Source organism: Diorhabda sublineata, chromosome 8 (genome assembly GCF_026230105.1).
Source record: "Diorhabda sublineata isolate icDioSubl1.1 chromosome 8, icDioSubl1.1, whole genome shotgun sequence".
In the NCBI taxonomy this organism is placed as follows: domain Eukaryota; kingdom Metazoa; phylum Arthropoda; class Insecta; order Coleoptera; family Chrysomelidae; genus Diorhabda; species Diorhabda sublineata.
Window position 1 is genome coordinate 15,927,151 of NC_079481.1, and position 16,865 is coordinate 15,944,015.

General features: G+C 34.1%; 1 protein-coding gene across 2 annotated transcripts in view; it reads right to left on the bottom strand.

Moving 5' to 3' along the window:
* Positions 1 to 16,865, bottom strand: part of LOC130448166 (protein sidekick) — a 582,707-nt gene that overhangs the window by 43,319 nt on the left and 522,523 nt on the right. Inside the window, exons 11-12 of one of the 2 annotated variants that reach the window (XM_056785411.1) lie at positions 16,385 to 16,686; positions 12,128 to 12,313 (exon numbers count right to left, since the gene is read on the bottom strand). In XM_056785411.1, coding sequence (XP_056641389.1) covers positions 12,128 to 12,313; positions 16,385 to 16,686 — 488 coding nt within the window. Of the gene's footprint in view, positions 1 to 12,127; positions 12,329 to 16,384; positions 16,687 to 16,865 lie in introns of both variants that reach the window. The other variant, XM_056785410.1, reaches the window with a different exon arrangement.

Genomic DNA, 16,865 nt, shown 5'->3' on the forward strand with positions numbered 1-16,865 from the left:
GAGGATGCTAGATTTTTAGAAGTTTTCCCACGTCTGGAAAAATCCTGGAGTCAGAAGAGAAAGGGACCAAGTTTTAACTGTTTCATCCTTTGTAAAGTTCATTTTAATAGTTTAAAGGCCCATGTGTATGTGATACACATTTTTTTTCAAATTTCTTATAATTAGGAATATATTTTACAAATTATTGAATTATGGAGAAGACCGTACTGTTGGCTAGGACATTAAGAGGAATATTCTGTAAATGTGGAGCTTTTTAGTAGCTAAAGTCACCTATGATTTTTTTTTAGAATTATAGAAGGTATTATTATATATTTATTACATGAATGAGAGTATCTAGTGTTAGACAAAAACCTAATTTCAGCTTTGCAGTGGTTATACCACAACTGACGTGGATATGTAATTAACATTAATTTTCAGTTTCAATTTTAATTTTCAGTGAGTTTTTCTACTCACTTCCGAACATTTGGCATTAAGTTCTTGGACTCCCTGTATAAATAAAATATATATAATTTGAAGTGAGGTCAAAATAATATGAAAAATTATTTATATAGATAATTTAATAAATCATTTTGTAATACGCTGCATCTATATAATGTAGAAAGTCGTTGTTTCCAAAACAGCCAATTTAGTAAGAAGTACCAGGAGGGCAATCTACCCTCCACCACCCCTAAGGAAGTAGATCACTTTATTTGAACTAGACAAGCGAAGGAGGCATCGGATAAAGGTGACATCAATACAGCGGTCAGAAAAAGCTACCCAGAAGAAAAGTAGTATTTTCAACAGCCATCATCAACGGAATACTGAGGACCAAGCACTATCTAGTTCAAAAGAAAGAAGAGGATGAAAGCCCGAGATTCTCACAGAATTAAGGCCCATACATCTCCTCTCGATAAGCAAGATACCAGAAGAACAGTTCGGAACCAGGAAAAAACGAAGCGCTGAAGAAGAAGTTATAAAAGCGAAGCTGCTACGAAGCTGCATGAAGAATCCGGAGGGAAACCTCAACTGGACTAGATCTGAACTTGAATGGATAAAGCAGGAGTACCATAAGAAACTGTATTCTACAACATCTACACGACGGACATCTTCAAGTTGAGCAACATCCTAATGTCCTTTATTTACTTACTAGAAGATCGGTATCATTGCAGAGGAAGCCCAAGCAGTGTTTTTCAATAGAGCAGGAATATACCTGACTGGCATTCAAGGACCACGTCGAATATCCAGTAAACAAGACGAGAAAGGTAAGAGATAGATAGTTTAAGCAGAAAGCAGCGCCAATGTTGTATATATCATTCTGTACGCATCTACGGCGTAAGAATACACTACCTAGTGTCATCGAAAGGAACTGTATGCCTAGTAACACATTGACCTCTGGTAAGCTGTGGACGTTTCTTAGCAAATCAACCTACTAAAAAAAGATTAGTAGTTTTTCTATCATTCGTGAAAAATTAGAATACATAGAACACACAAATTAGTGAGAAGATGGATTGGCATCGATTTTACCAGAATTATGGAAGCTCGCCAAGATCTGGAGGCGGACAAAAGAGAGATCTGACACGGATTCAACGAACTAGCCCACACGTAAGAAGAGTAAGCATAAGTATTTAGGAAAATTATTGAGCTCCAATTCACCCTGAACAAGGACATAAACTAAAAGAAGATTTCAAGATTTGAGGACTCAGTCCAACCCCTAAATAATATAAAGAGCTACACCAGAAAAGGATAGGCTAGGTATTCAAGGATTGGACTATGACCAGCAGCAAAGACAAATAAAGTTTGCCCTTGTTAGAGCTGCAAAAAACAGGGTGTGAGGAAAAGACACTTTCACTGAACTCATAGAAGTGGAATCAAGAACGTACAGTAGGGAAGAATGACGAATCCATCGGAAGAGATGGGGGGAGATTAGAAGCCCTTTACGGAATACATCGTTCTTTGAGAAATGGATTTGGAGAGAAGTGGGTTTGAACTAGGTATGTGTAAATTTCAGTTTATCTTCAGTTAATGTGGCGGTAGCGGTGAATAATATGTTTAGTACTTTATTTTCATTCAACTTCATGTGTATTATTTCAATTAACATAATAACTAAATATGCAACAATGTTTTCATATGTTTCGTTTGGAATCTGAGCTATGGTATAATATCAATATTAATGCGGCGTATACATGTAGTCTATTAATATTCAACTACTGTACGAGGTGTGGTAAAGAATACGGTGGAATACATGGACCCAACACAAGTTTGTCCAGTTTTTATACGTTTTCAACTGTTTATCTCGCCCTTAACTGACTTAACCTCTCGTAAACAGTAGTTACCATCATAAACATATTTTTAAGGCTTTTTTAGTCAGAGGGTTTAAAAACTGTGATGAGGATATTAAATGTATTAGTTGCAATAGATGCAGCGTCACTAATTGTCACAATAAAAATTTCTTCATAGTATTTGAGGTTTCACCTCTTAGAATAATTTTCCTTTTTATGAAATACATGATTTTTTAATTACACATCCGTTCTTTTAATGTTTGCCTTGTGAATATAGAATAAATGTATCGGAATTTTTTATTAACATGCAATTGCAATAAAACGGTAAATGTGAAATTCATATACACATTCTCAGTCTTTAAAACTTTTTAGAATCTATCAAATATCTTAACGACTAAACAGAATTATTAATAATTGTGATGATTATAATGCATAACTGGTTTTTCGTTACTGAATGTTTGTCAAATCATAGCTGAAGTTAGAAGACTGGATCGAAACACTTCATTTTTCTCACATAATTGAACAAATATTCGAAAGCTCATAGAAGAAAAAAGGGAGACAAAAAAGATCTTTAGATCGCAACCCTAACCTAAAAACTCTGTGTCTTGTTTAACCTTTACACATCCTTATAAAAGACGAAGTAGATAGAGGAATTGAAAGCAAATAATGTAATAGAGCAACAGCCATAAGATTCAGCTTCAACAACAAATTCAGAATAGGTATACCTGATAGGGAATAATGGAAACAACCTGTTACGGACGCCTCAAAGCCGACGGTAGATCTAGAAACCGCAGGGGTGCTGTTATAACTTTCCAATTGCGATCCACTCCTGATGGTACCGCTTCCTTCACAGTTCTGCGAACTGCTTTTTTGAACTATCGAAGTGATATAGTATTAGCAGTTTTTTCCTATAACAGAATTTACACGAGGACTCCGTTGGTCAGTTCCGTCAGGCAGCCAGAGCGGCGAAATAGCACAAGTAAACTACAGAATCGATCCTGCGGCAGTTTGGTTAACCTTGTTGAACGAGAACCTTCTCGAATTGAGCTCGTTAAGTCAGATATCATCCTTGGAAATCCTCCAACACCAGATGATTCTTAAGTAAAAATGGAGACAAAAGCAAATTTAATGGATTGCTCGTGGTCCCAAGAGGTTTACACCCATTTTGGCACGAAGAAGAGAATCATCTTCTATTGGCGAGGCAAACCCGAAGACGAGCAGACTATCAAGAGTTTTGGCCATTTTCCTGACTTCACCTATCAGTTCGAAATGTTGGCGATTGTTCAATTAACTGTTTCATATATTAATTCTTCCATAGTTGTACTACACCCATTTTTTAGTGGCTGTTGTAGTTGTTGTTCTTACAACGCCGCAATCCGGTCCAACGACATTCTATTTTAGTCCCCAACTGTGTTCGCAGCACACTCACAATTACATAGTTGCTAGAGTGCCCTACATATAATGTAGTGCCTTTACGGCTACTTGGTATGTTTTTACCCATCTTTTGACACACAGGAGTGGATCGCTGTTATTTCCAAATGAATTTGTTGTTGATGCTGAATCTTGTAGTTGCTGCTCTATTACAATATTTGCTTCCAATTCCTTTATCTTCTTCGTCATGTATAAGGATGTGTAAAGGTTGAACAAGACACAGAATTTCTAGGGATGAGATCTAAAGATCTTTTTTGTTTCCCTTTTTTCTTCCGGTGTTATAGATGTTAACAAGTTTCGAAGAATTTCTATGAGCTTTCGGATATTTGTTCAGTAATGTGAGAAAAATGAAGTCTTAACAAGAATATTTTTTCAGACTGATGTTGGCTAACTACCAAAAGCTACTGTGACAATGCGAGGAGAGTTTATAATCATCAGCACAGACGTGGAGCTTAAACAGAAGTTCAAAGCAAGGTTGGAAGAATTTCTGGCTGCAGCGAACATCGAAGCAGTATAACTAGTCGAATAATGTTTCAGTGTGGTTACGCAAGTTTCACTTCATAATTAGATCATCAAGAATCAGCCCCAACTTTCAAATATCGACCATTTGAATAAAATAAAATTAATAATATCCGCCTTCGTTAGTGAGCAAAGCTGGTAGAAATGCTTCAAGACGTTATTATTTTATTATACAGGGTGGTCCAACGAAAAGTTTGCACCTAGCTTTTCTCTTTTTTTTTTGTAATTAAATTCAAAAATACTCGGAAACGTCGATTTTGCTTTTGAGGGGGACACATTTTAAACATATTCGATCTGTGTCTTAAGACCCCTATCTGGGGTGAGTAACAACCCTAAAATTTTAAATGGATAGAGGGGTCGACTGATATATTATTTGAAGGGCACACAATTGTCTTTCTAATGATACCCTATTTGTTGATTTTACTAAAACAGTTAATGCGAAAACAGCGTTAGACATTAAGCCGAAAATTTTGGTATTAATGAAAAATACAAATAAGTTTTAATTATTACAAGTCAAAACAACTGCAATCGTTAGTACATTCTGATGTTTGTTATTTTTAACACGCTTTGTAAAAATTAACAAATGTTGAAAATTTGACACATTTGATTCCATACAATAATACAGATTTTGTTCAAATCTATTTCCAACATTTTGTAGCATATCAGGTATTATGTTTCTGCACTCTGCTGTAACCCGTTGGCGAAGATCTTCTAAGTCCCCAAAGAAAAAAGTCTAAAGGCGATAAATGCGGTGACCTGGCAGGCCATTCAATTAGGCCCCTCCTTCCAATCCATCGTCCAGGAAACCAGTCATCTAAGAACTGTATTACAGGAGCCACATAGTGCGCAGGTGCTCCATCTTGCTGAAAATGAAGCCGATCAGCAGTATGATTTTGGTCATCTTCAATTATTTGTGTTATTAAAGGATCAATTGTATCTTTATTCATGTTTAGGTAGACTTTACCAGTTAAATTTCCAGGAATAAAAAGTGGTCCTATGATATAATTTCTCAATATGCCACACCAGACGTTTATTTTTTGAGGATATTGGGTATGAACCTCACGTAATAAATGTGGGTTACTATCATCCCAGTAACGGCAATTGTGCCTATTTACAGCTCCATTCAAATAAAATGTGCATTCGTCGGAAAAACAAATGTTAAATAATAATTGCGGATCTGGCTCATTGTTTCACAAAATTGCAGCCTTCTATCAGGATCATCCTCATTTAGTTCCTGTACTAGTTTGATTTTGTACTGATGAAATTTGTACGCTTTTAAAATTCGTATTATGGACGAACGGGAGACACCTGAGGCTTCAGCTAGTTGACGAGTATGATCCAATTCAACACGCCCTAACACAGCTTCATTTCTGATCTGTTTCTGCGGCTGGTGTTTTACATTATAGACAGATCCGATATCTATAAGCTATTTAACTAACTTACCAACGTGCACATCATTCACATTTTTATCGGGATGTCTCTCATTAAATAAGCGAGTCGTAAGTCTAGCACAACTATTATTTTAAAAATAAAGTTAAACTATTTCGACTCGTTCTGGAATGGATTCATTTTGTACCGTGAAATTAAAATAACTTGAAAAGCAACCAAACAGAATCAATGAAGAGACTAAAATAAACTGTGTAAATTCTTTTCCTACACGTATCTGCAGTTTTTATTTCAACAAAAAAAGCAAACGATTAGTGAGGAATTTAGTTCTGATAAATAATGTCGTGTTTTTGAAATCCCGTTTTCCTTTAAATTAAATAATTTAGAAATAATTGTAGTTGTTTTCACTTGTAATAATTAGAACTTATTTGTATTTTTCGTTAATACCAAAATTATCGGCTTAATGTCTTTAAAGCCGTTTTCGCATTAATTGTTTTAGTAAAATTCAACAAATAGGGTATTATTAGAAAGACAATTTTATGCCCTTCAAATAATATATCAGTCGACCTCTCTTTCCATTTAAAATTTTAGGGTTGTTACTCACCCCAGCTAGGGGTCTTAAGACGCAGATCGAATATGTTTAAAATGTGTCCCCCTCAAAAGCAAAATCGACGTTTCCGAGTATTTTTGAATTTAATTACAAAAAAAAAGAGAAAAGCTAGGTGCAAACTTTTCGTTGGACTACCCTGTATGTCATTCACTAGGGTGTAATATATAACAATATTTGGAGAAGTTCTTTTAAACTTCTGGGTGGATGATAAATCTGCTCAATATCACAGTGGTGGAAGAAACCAATGGGATAATGTAAAAATCAACCGACGTTATCAAAGTTCTGGTTGCAGTGCATTGAAACATTATCAGTCGTGTGTGGTTACGAACATTGTGAATTTTGAGAAAATATTTTTACTCACATAATCGATCGTACCGTGCACAAAATAGTTTGTTATTTCAAAATCTTCAATTTTAGTCGAATTGTTTCGGGCAATAATCATAAAAAACAATTTAACTCTGCTAAATTACTAATAAAAACATGGATTCTTCCTTTCGGTTAAGTTTTAAAGAAGAGAACATGTTAATTCAATTTTCTATATAATATTTAACGTTTAAAAAAGTATGTGTTTATATAAAAAAACAAGACTTTTACATAGGCGAAGATGTAAAATGTAAATTAAAAATTATCATGCGTAAACATAAATAGTAATTTAACAAAAAATCCCACCTTTAAATAGAAATGTATATGAGCTGCCTGTACGGTTGAAAAAAACATCAAAACAATTTACTGATACACTAAAGCATGATTTTGCAAAAATTGAAACTGAACTATACAAACGGAAAAAATCAGAATTTATTTAATGATATATATTCTAATATTTGCCCCCCGTCTTCAAATAAACCAATGATAACTGCCATTCTTCCTGTTTTTTTAATGACCAACACCTTCTTTTAAAAAAACAAATTTTGGTTAGGTGTAATTTGGAACAAATCCAATAGTTAATTTTTTTCATATTCTCGAACTCTCAAAGTGTTTCCAGTTGCGATGTTTCATATAAACATATGACGTCATTATTATTATTTTTTCTGGCGATCAGGTTCATAAATTTGTACAAAAATTCCAAATATGCACAGACAAAGTGAGGGAATCAACTTATAATGAGACCAAATATTTTTAGACGAAACTCTTAACGAAGTACAATTCTTTGCTAACCCTTGTACAACCTAATCCTCTGAATAAAGACTCATGGTTTCAACGTCCCATTTCATGTTACTCGTTTATCCCGATGTTGTATTTTCATATATATGGTTTGAAAGAAAGCAACAGCAGTTTGTATATAAGTGCACAAGCGCACGTGCACCTCAAATTTAATAATTTCTCTTGAAAAAATTGAAGAAAAAAATTAATTCTGTCTCGTAATTATTCAAATTATTCTATTTATTTAGAACGTTTAAAATAAGCCACTCGTGAAGGCGTACGTTGGATAATTTTTAATAATTCTAAAAAATGCTTATACAACAATAATGCATAGAAGCGTTTCGTTTAACTTTTGGTAATGAAGCACCATCAGAGAAGACAATTGGTTAGAAGAACGTTTTTCACATTGCTTTTTATTATTTTGTAATTAGTAAGGAGTCAGAGTTTTCTATTTGGCAGTTATACACAACTTTACAAAGTCCATTAACATGAAAGACTGGCCATTCAACAGAATCATCTCTACGTTAGAACATCCTGAATTGTTGCATTAAAAGTAAACGCGAACATAAAGTATTAAAATTGTTCCGAATTAAACAATGTGTTCATTTGAAAACCATCTATCTCCAAAATCTTGAAATTTACAATAAAAAAGTGAGAATTCAATTTTGGAAAGGATAATCGTTGACAAGAGAATGTCAGTCATCCTGACATATCGAAAACATTCCTGATTTTCATTGAAATATCTTTCAACGGACATTATTTTTCATTATTTATATTTTTCTATAACTTTGTCTACATAAATACGCAGTTATGTAAAATTCTGGAGCGTTCTAATCTGTATCCCAAGAACATACTAGAATATTCGATTTAATTGGATTGGCTATAAAAGGAGGAAGGAAATTGGTAGAGTTGATATACCTCAGAATTGGGAAAAACTTTAAATGTGGAATTTTATCAATCTTGATTTATTAAAAGAAATTACAAAAAGGATTCGAAAAGTCACTGTAAGTGTTCAAATTGATGTCAATTTTGATCAATGCGGCAACGATTCTCAATGGAGAGGCAGGTCAAGCTATCCACCAAGAGTTTCAAATTCCGGTCACATTACCGCATCGGCTACTCAACGAATCCTCGTCTACCTATCCATTCAAGGTACTCACATAACGCGTAGTGCAGCGAAGCTCCATCCTGCATGAAATGACTGATATTCGCGAGTGGTGGATCGTTGTCCATTTGCCACGTGAATATTCGAGTATTTCCAGAAAAATTTGGCCCGTCACGTGACCCTCAAAAAAGTACGAACCCACAATTGACGTACCTATTTAACAGGAAATTTAAGATCAATTTTCTCAGCAGAGAGGAATAGGACCAAGAAGAAATGGTCTTAGTTATCACATGGATTGATCAAAGAAGCTGACTGGCTGAAGAAGGAGTATACAAGCGTTAAGGGTGTGAAGAACATCTTCTTCTCCTAGAAAAACACGTTTGTATTATGCAGACCAAACTTAGCGCGGCTCAATTTGGTGCAAAAGGTAATAACCTCATTAATGTTACATCTGCCGAAGAAACATTGAATTTATAAGGCTGCAGACAGGATAATACATTCATAGGTTGCGAAAATAATGCAGCTAAAAGGAAAAGTAGAAACATAAAAGGAGTAATTACAGGATATGTGGTGAAGGAAACTACTATACACATCCTCTAAAACTGTCAAGCTCGTATTAACACAAGAAGGAAAATCCTATGATTTGACCAAGTGGAAGAATCATATTTGAAAGCCTGAATATTTCTCCAGTCATGGAGTACCTCCACGGGTGAGTGCGAGGTGACCAAGGGGACTTCGGAGGAATTACGTTGACAGTTAGGACTGACAAGGCGTCTCCATCCTTAGTACTAGTAATAGAGGGCTGTTTCGCATTGATATGAATTTTGTATTTTTCATATTTTTGCACTTCACTGGTAACTACTAACTCTACATCATTTAAAGTTAAATACAAAAGCAACTTTCGCCATAAAAGTTTTGATTAAAAAAGAGAAAAAAAAACGATTGGAGAGTGACGCTTTAAATGAGGAAAAAACAGGTTAATGTTAAATTAACGACACAAGTGTTCAAAAATATTGTCCTTTAATGCAGGATATTAAAATAATGATAATGAATGATTTTTAAATGAGCAAATTATAAAAGTAGAAGGAAACGTTGTAACTACAATAAACTTACTTTGTTGGAAATAGATTTAATTTAAACGTCAGTGAAACAAAACTGAACTCAGTTTACCTTTGGTTTATGAAGACGATAACTTGATTAAAGAGTGTTGGTGTATTGGTGTAGTGTAGGGATTCCCAAAACATAGACAAACACTGAGTTTGGTCTAAGGTACACCTGAATTTATTTCAAGATAATCTGACAATTCTTCGAATTTATCTCTAATGTGTTTATCTTCTAGGTATGATTTAAAGATTAGATATAATTGAGTAGTAGGTGTTATGAGTGAGTATAATACTGTAGGTGTTGTTTGATTTTTTTCGCAATTTTCTGACATTGCTGATGAGCGTTTCTTTTTGAAACCAAACTGATGGTCTAGAACAAGTTCTTCAATGGGAGTCACTGCATCTATTCTTTCCAATAATAACCATTTGAAGACCTTGGATATTATGGGAATAAGGTCTGTAAAAACTCGGTTAGGTTGAATCTTTTCCAGGTTAGGTTATTTGATCATTAATATGTGTGCGAGCTTGCACTGGATAGGATAGTTGTATTAACTAGCATGCTATTGAATATAATAGTTAATTAGGTGATAACCTGGTGCTTTATATGGATTGGGATTGCTTATTTCTTTGCGAATTTTTGTTGGTGATAAAGAGCTGGTGATAACTGATATGGAGTTTATAAAAATGATCTTATGGTATTAGATTTATGACTGAAGAAAAAGCAAACACATTCTGCAAATACCCAGTTTGCTTCAGATTTATGTATCGGTGGAACAGTTATAACAGGTCTATTCATTTTTTTGTGGCTTTCCATAAATAGACATTTCAATAGATAGTGTTATAGTTTGTTTTATATACCTTTGTATATATAGATTTGGGGTCTCTTATATACTGCAATCCAAAGGATCTTGCTGCTATACTGGAGAACCCAGTGTTTACAACTGATCCATTAATCCCTTAAAAAGTCTAGAATGTGGGATGGCTTTAATACCCAAAGACCTTCTTCTTTTTTCAAGCGCTCCCAGGTGTAGTGCTCTGGAGTTCCTTAGTGTTTCACAATGAATGTGCAACAAAACGTGCACGCCACATTATCTACTAGGTCTAGCGTCTTCAGGTGTTTATTGAGGCGACAGTGCCCAATAAAACTTCTGTTAGTATTCCTAGATTGTTTTTACTTAGGTTGATACACTCAGCAGATCTACTCTGGTTATAGTTTCCCAGAAAAGTCTTGCTCCTATCTACCTTCTTGTCTAGTGCTCTTTCCATTGTTCTGTAGCTGATGTCACAGAAGGGTTCGGGTCATAAAAGGCTTTTCTGCCTCAATTGTTCAAATGTACAGATTTTTGCTTGAATAATACTTGGTGGGCTGTTCAGGCTTTCAGAATGTTTGGTTCTGGGTCCGTACACTCCTGTTCCAGTTCCATCTGCTGTTTTTAATCCGTCCGTATACCATTTAATTTTATTTCTGTTCATTTCTTACATGGTGTTATAATCCCAGTTACTTTTACCGCTTAGTATTGAAGTAAAGTAAATTTTTTCTCAAAGCTAAAATTTTTTTATGCATCCTGAGGTATGTCCCAGTGTTATTCATTATTTAGGAACGGGTTTTCTTTGATAATTCTGTCTCTGAACATTCTAAATGATGTTTTATCTTCCACGCTTTACAGTACTATGTGGAGAAGTGGGAGATTTAGAATCACTTCAAGTGCAACTGTTGGCTAAGATTTCATGGTTACAGTTGCACATAAGCAAGCTAGTCTTTGTACTTCGTGGTATTCAGACTAGTTCTAGTACTCCAAAACCCTGCACTGGATCTTTGGGTTACAACCCCAATTCCTTTCTACACGCCATCAGAACTTTTGTGACTTTGGTGATTATCTCTTTCCAGATATTTCCCCTCTGTTTTCCACTCGATTACTTTCCCGTCTAGCTTGATAGACTTGAGGTTGAGTTTTTGATGGAGTTCCTAATGAAGGAAATTATGTAGATCTTGTTTGGGTTGATGTTCATCTCCACCGATCGACACCATCTTTTTGTATAGTTAAGTCCTCTTTCTCAAAGCACCCTTTTGCGTAGATGAATATGTCGTCTGCATATCCTTGACAGGGTGTGCCGAGTTCATTCAGCCTGCAAAAGAGTTCGTCTACTACTAAACCCCACATAAATGGGGACGCGAATCCCCCTTGTGATTAAAACGGTGTCTTTTCCTACTTTCATCTCTGCTGTTCTAGTAGATAGTAGTTTTGTTACTAAAGAATTAATTGGTTGTACTTTGAATGGCTCTACGATGGTGGTCTAAGGTATATCATTTCATTTTGGGAAAAAACTTTTTCCACTAAGATTAGATTGGAAATCCCTGGTGTAGTGATAGTAAGCAATGTGTTTGGTATTTTGTGCAGCTAATATTGGAGTACAAAGTTTGCATATTTAAAATTTAAATATAGTAGAATAAATAAGTGGAATCTTCCCTATCGAAATGGGACGTTTAATAAATTTATAAGATAAACAAATACACAATCAACAAATATTATAGAATCTTTTAATATTGTTATTATCCCTTTAAGATAAAACTTACCTTCTTGTGGTAACATGACTTGGTTACTAGGATCAGACGGTGGTCCTTCTCCAACGCTGTTCACAGCACTGACTCTAAATTGGTACACCGCAGCTGCTTTTAAATTCGTCAGTAGCACCCATTTTTGAGCTGCAGATACATTACTTAGCTCAGTGACCCAATTTAGTAAAGGATCTGGAATGGGACCTGCAATGGGTGGAACTGATTTGAAACGATAATTCTGTTGATGGAAACGATTATATAAAATCGGAAACGAATTTATTGAATATGAGCATGCGTATATTTCTTTGCAAATAAATATAATTTAAAATATAATTACAAAATATATATATAAAAAAAGCCGAAAACTTTTAAAGAAGGTATTTGTGATAATATAAAATACCTTGCTACATGCCCATGCAGTTAAACAGTGTTTTTGTGTTACATTAATGTTAGTAGAGGACAAATTTGTTGTTAGTAGGGCAAGATCGATGAATACTAGATAAGGTTTTTATTATAAAATATTAAATTAAACATAAATGAACCAAATGCTATAATATTTTTTTTCTACGCCCTATCTTTAAAGTACCTTGTATTTCACCGGTTTTTATGGCTTAAAGCGGTTGTTTATGGTAAGAGTGAGAAAAAAATAAAAAAAACGTTAAAGAAAGTGCCATAACGTTAATTTTATTTCAATCTTTCCATAAATTCACACAGTTGATTAGTGCAATTCATTCACATCTTTATTGAAAAAAATATAATTCGCGCAGTCAGTAGGATACGCATTGGTTTCGAAAATGAGCTAGTTCGTATTGTGTCGGAAGTGAAATTCAGGATCTTGGAGTTTCTACACCTTAAGTGCGTATTACGAACTTATAAACTCTCGTGGCAGCAGAAGCAGGAAATCACGAAAAAGGACCAGAAGAGCGAAGCGATCGAGTTGACGAACAATCTTTTCCTTTTTACCTTTCCAAATCCTTCTGTATAAGAATTTTGGTGAAGATAGTTATTTATTGTACATTTTGTTTTATTGCTGAAGTTTAGTACACAAATTTGAAATAGGCTTCTGTCTCTGGGACTCGATCAAGGGTCCATAAACAAAAATCCATTCCGTGGATAATATTTTCATTTTCTAAAAATCCTTCCTACACTAGATTGACTTATTTACATATGTCTGGCAATTTGTCTGGTACTTATGTTTGGATTCTCAACTAATGATGCTAACCCCATAGTATTTGTTGGTAGTAACGGTCATCTTCTTTTGCTTCGTGTGAGCAACATTACCTGTAGCAGGAAATCTTGCATGTACTATCTCATAATTTATCTTTTGCGGATGGTCTCGACTAGTATATTTTCGTGCATATACCTTTGTTGCCAGAAATATGTTTTCATGGTAATCGCCTATGATTGAAATCGTGTCAATTCTGACTTTAAAGGAATATTGTTTCGTCTTTTAAGATGTCAATACAAAGTATTTTCATTACGACGATGGTCCCAGAAGTACAAAGAAAACACAAAAATTTTGATGACCTGGTGCTTGCCTTGATTAAACAACATAATACTAGTCGTTGCTAAGCTATGCAGAACAATAGAAAAAAGGTTTGGATTGGCTGAAAGCCCTGTGTATTAAAGATTACATAGCCGTATCGTAAGATATATAAGTTATTATGTGGCAATAAAGGTTAGTAGGGTACAAATGAGAACTCTGTGATACTCCGCATAACCCCCGTTGTACCCTATTCTTTTCATACCCTCACCACACCACCCACCACACCGAACTCAACCCAACCATAATTGGTTTAGAAGTTGGAGAACTGGTTTAGAAGTTGGAGAACTGGTTTAGAAGTTGGAGAAATGGTTTAGAGGTTGAAAAATTGGTTGTTGAAGTCAAAAAAGTCTTTGGAAACCACTAAACTAGTTCAAAACGATTTTAAAGTAATTACAAATATATACAACTTGTTATTAGTATTAGATACCAACATAATGGGGCTTCCATTAGAACTGTTAACATCTGTTAAAGGCATTCTTTACATTTATCAACCGCGTAATTTAAATGGTGTACCTCTAAAAATATTCAAAACTCTCATGTGTACCCAATAAGGTTAGAAATTTTGTTTTATTTCAATTCCAACATTCTCTTTTCAACAAATTCCACCCAAAATACGATCCAAGTTGTGTATTCTTAACAGTTTAGATTAGTTGCAACTTGCATGATGCAGTGTCAAAGCTGTAGCGAATTCTATTGCGATTATGGCCTTGTAAACGCCCTCAACAGTTGATAAAAAAAACATTATTATTTAATTGGTTCAAATCATTCATAGACAAATATTTATGTAAAAGTTTTAATGATACAGTGGGATTAGTTAGTAGTAAGCTTGGTGTTGGGAAATCTACGATTTACAGATTTGTTTGTATACCTCTGGTATACGGAGTGTTACGGGATTTGATGAAAAAAATTCGGGAAAATTATCATAAATTACTTACATAAGGAAAAAATTGATATGTAGAACAATTTAGTTGGTTAGCTTACAACTTATCAAATAAAAACTATAATAAATGTTCGAAGTTGGCACTTCTACACACTCGGAGGATATATCTTTGAAATTGGAAGGGCATTCCAAGATTCTGCCTTATAGTGTCACACTGGAAGTTTATTCTATCGTTCTTGTGTTTACCTATGTTGCATATACCAAGCTTTTGAGATATACTAAAAAAAATTAATCCATTCTATTTAATTCAGGGGAACATGGTGACCGATTGAATTGATCTCCCCCACTAATTCGTCTATTAGGAAAAATGTTATTAAGATGATCGTGCATGAACCACATGTCTCTGTGAAAGTTTAGAGGAATAGCACACAACATGGGAGGGAAATCATGTTGGAAAATATTCTAAGTATCGCTGACCATTCAGGTAATTATAAAAAAAATATGGATCTACTAGATTATTACCCACTATTCATGCTGACACATTAACAAAAAATCGATGTCGATTTTTTATTTAAATTGTACCATGAGGATTTTCATCTGTCCATAAATCTAAATTATGGGAATTAATAAAACCATTTCATGTGAAACCAGCTTCATCAGTAAACAGTAATTTTATAACAAATGTATCATCAACTTGTTGTTTATATATAAACCAACTAGCATAGGCCAGTCTTGCTGCATAATTCTCTACTTCCATGATTTCCCACCCATGTTATGTGATAACCTTCTAAACATGTGTTTCATGCACGAAGGCCACGTTCCCCCGAATTAAATACAATGGATTAATTTTTTTGGAAGATATCTCATAAGCTTGGTATAGGCAACACAAGGAACGAAATGATCGATAGAATAAACTTCCATTGTGACAGGCAGAATCTTGGAATGCTCTTCCAAGTTCGAAGAAAAATCCTCTGTAGATTCCAAAAGTGTGTAAAGTCCAAAGTGATCATTTCAATTTTTTCCTCATGTAAGTAACAGTATGTTCGATAGTAAGCAATTCAATTGGAAATGTTTTGTGTTTTAACACCTCCTGTAACTATTTTCAATAAATAATTACAATTTATGATAATTTTCTTAAGAATGTTTCTTTATGGCAAACGGTCCTTGTAAAAGTTGAGAATTGTTAACTATTGGGCATGATCTGTCCCTGGTCTTCAGATAGTAGTATAGAATTATTTATTCCGCCAGACATACTACATGGCCATACCTAATCACCCATCAAAATTTTATAATATTCGAATGTTTAATTTAGAAAATATACTTACAATATAAGTTCTGATTTTTCAACTTTAAAGGCATATAACTCAGAAACAAGAGGTCGTATGAGAATTTTTTTTGTTGGTCTATAATTTTTAAAACATGCTCGTTTTCCTTTTATATATCACATTTTTCTACATTATTACGTAACCTTTCAACGAAATCAAATTAAACTGTACAAAACTATAATATAAAAAAAGAAGTTTCAAGAAATGAAAATAAATGTTTTGAAGTGAGATAATATCCACCCAGAGTGTTGAAAACTACCGAAATATCAAGTTTCTTCAATTATCTAGCATCTTTTTGAATAATTCGAAGAAAAAAAAATCCATAAAATTGTCAATAAATATTATTACCAAAATTTTTATAAAATTAGTGTACCCTACAAAAAGCGTTAGTAATTATTTTCATTAATAATCCATCACCACCAACCACCTGAGCCGAAAGCACAATGATGAAAGGACAGGTTAAGAAATATATAACACAAAAACAATGTCTAAAAGCCCAAAATAAAATGTGATTTAATACTCACCAAGCTCAGGTATTTCTCTTTTTTGTATAATATATTTTTTAATAGGACTGTTTCCGTCGAAGCCAGGTGTCCAGCTTATATTTACTGCCCTCTGCGTTCCTTTATCTAAACGTTCTGCTTTAACGTTTGAAGGAGAGAATGGCAATTCTATTACTGATAATTTCGCTGATCGGGTTTCATTACCACCAGGTGATTGTACTGAGCAAGTGTAGAAACCCACGTCAGATGCTCTGACAGCCTCTATTTCTAAGGTTCCGTCACTCAAAATGCGAATTCGTTGAGACCCATGGGGATTTATTAACCTGAGGAAGTTGAAATAATAATTTTTATAATTTCGAAATATATTATTGATTTTGTAGATAGCCACTAAGCAACGTAAAACTTGAAAAAATGTGAAATTTTTATTATGAAGCAAAAATATTAATAATCATAATTTAAAAATCAAAAAATAAAACCCAAAGACATTAAAAAAACATTAATC